This window comes from Setaria italica, chromosome IV (genome assembly GCF_000263155.2).
Source record: "Setaria italica strain Yugu1 chromosome IV, Setaria_italica_v2.0, whole genome shotgun sequence".
Taxonomy (NCBI): domain Eukaryota; kingdom Viridiplantae; phylum Streptophyta; class Magnoliopsida; order Poales; family Poaceae; genus Setaria; species Setaria italica.
This window is the reverse complement of record NC_028453.1, coordinates 6247829-6249116: the sequence shown is the minus strand read 5'-3', so window position 1 is coordinate 6249116 and position 1288 is coordinate 6247829. Positions and strand designations below refer to the sequence as shown.

Sequence of the window (1288 nt, the reverse complement as noted above, 5' to 3'; positions counted from 1 at the left end):
GTGCGTGTGCGGAGACTGGAGACAGAAAGAGATGGTTTGTATTAAGACAAAAAAATGTGTAGTGTCAGTGTGTGTCACTGTGCAAAGTGCGTGTGTGGAGACTGGAGAGAGAGAGATGGTTTAAAGCTTTCTACAACGAAGCCCAGAAAAACGGTGTCCTTCCGGCCCAGTAGCCCGGTGACCGAGCTAGCCGCAAATATGCAAACTGCACCCCAAAAAACAAAATGAATCCATTCCAGCCCTCTCGCCTCCCGTTTTGTTGAGCGCGACGATCGGAGATTCGGAGTCCAGCCCCGCAGGCGAAGATGGCGGACGTCAGCGGCGACGGCTTCGGGGGCCGGCGGCCGCTTGGGCTGCTGGCGAACGCGAGGAAGCGGAAGGAGGGGTTCGTGCAGCTGTTCCTGATGGCAGGCGTCTTCATGATGAGCCTGCGGTCCCTGGGCCAGAAGCACCGCCTCCGCGACCTCGCCGAGGACGCCGCCGACCTCCGCCGCGAGCGCGACGTCCTCTCCCACCGCATGCGGGACCTCCAGGACGCGCTCCGCCGCGAGGCCGACGCCGACGCGTCCGGCGCCCTCGCGTCCCACCTCCGCCGCATCTTCACCGCCCACCCCGCTCCAGCCACCGCCGCGGAGGACCAGTAGGCCGCTCGCCCCCCTAGAATCCTTCCCCGCGTTTTTGTTCCATGATTACGCCTTTGCCTGTGTAGCTGTGAGGGCTTTCGCGTGTGTTCTGTTGTTGCAACCTCTCATTCCATGGCAGCGCACGCGTTGTGTTTGTGGAAATGCCGCAGAGGGCTGCCGGATTTGCAGCGAGCTGCCTGAAATTGTTGCTACCTCGAGACACGTTGTTGAGGCTTTAAACTTGTTCATGATTCAGATTTCCCAAAGCTCTTTTACTTCTATCCTGCTTTGTTAAGCTGCTGTGTTTGAGTTGTACGATGTGGTTCGTGTACTGGCTGTCTGGCTCAAAATTGCATTGACGCGAAATCATTTCTGTCAATATGTCAACGGCACATATTACTCAGTCACAGGTTCACCTTGCACTCTAATATAGCATGTGGGTTGTATGTTAACCAGCCGAACTTCACGGGCAATATCCGCATCCTAAAATGCAGTTCGCTGAAACCTGGGTCTGGCACAAATGTTGCAGGTGAGAAGAAGTCTGTCAAGCCAGGTTGAATTTGCAGAGTATGTTCAGAAGGGGTCACTTCTCAAAACGTATTGGATCTGCAATTGCCAACATAGAATGCGTATTTCTTACTGAACTATCTGTGAGTATTCCTTGT

General features: G+C 55.0%; 1 protein-coding gene across 1 annotated transcript; it reads left to right on the top strand.

Moving 5' to 3' along the window:
• Positions 1-221: 221 nt before the first annotated feature.
• LOC101770830 lies at positions 222-904 on the top strand. The gene has a single exon (XM_004964834.3). It carries the CDS (start codon positions 306-308, stop codon positions 642-644), a length of 339 nt encoding a protein of 112 aa, XP_004964891.1. The 5' UTR covers positions 222-305; the 3' UTR covers positions 645-904.
• The last annotated feature ends 384 nt before the right edge of the window (positions 905-1288 follow it).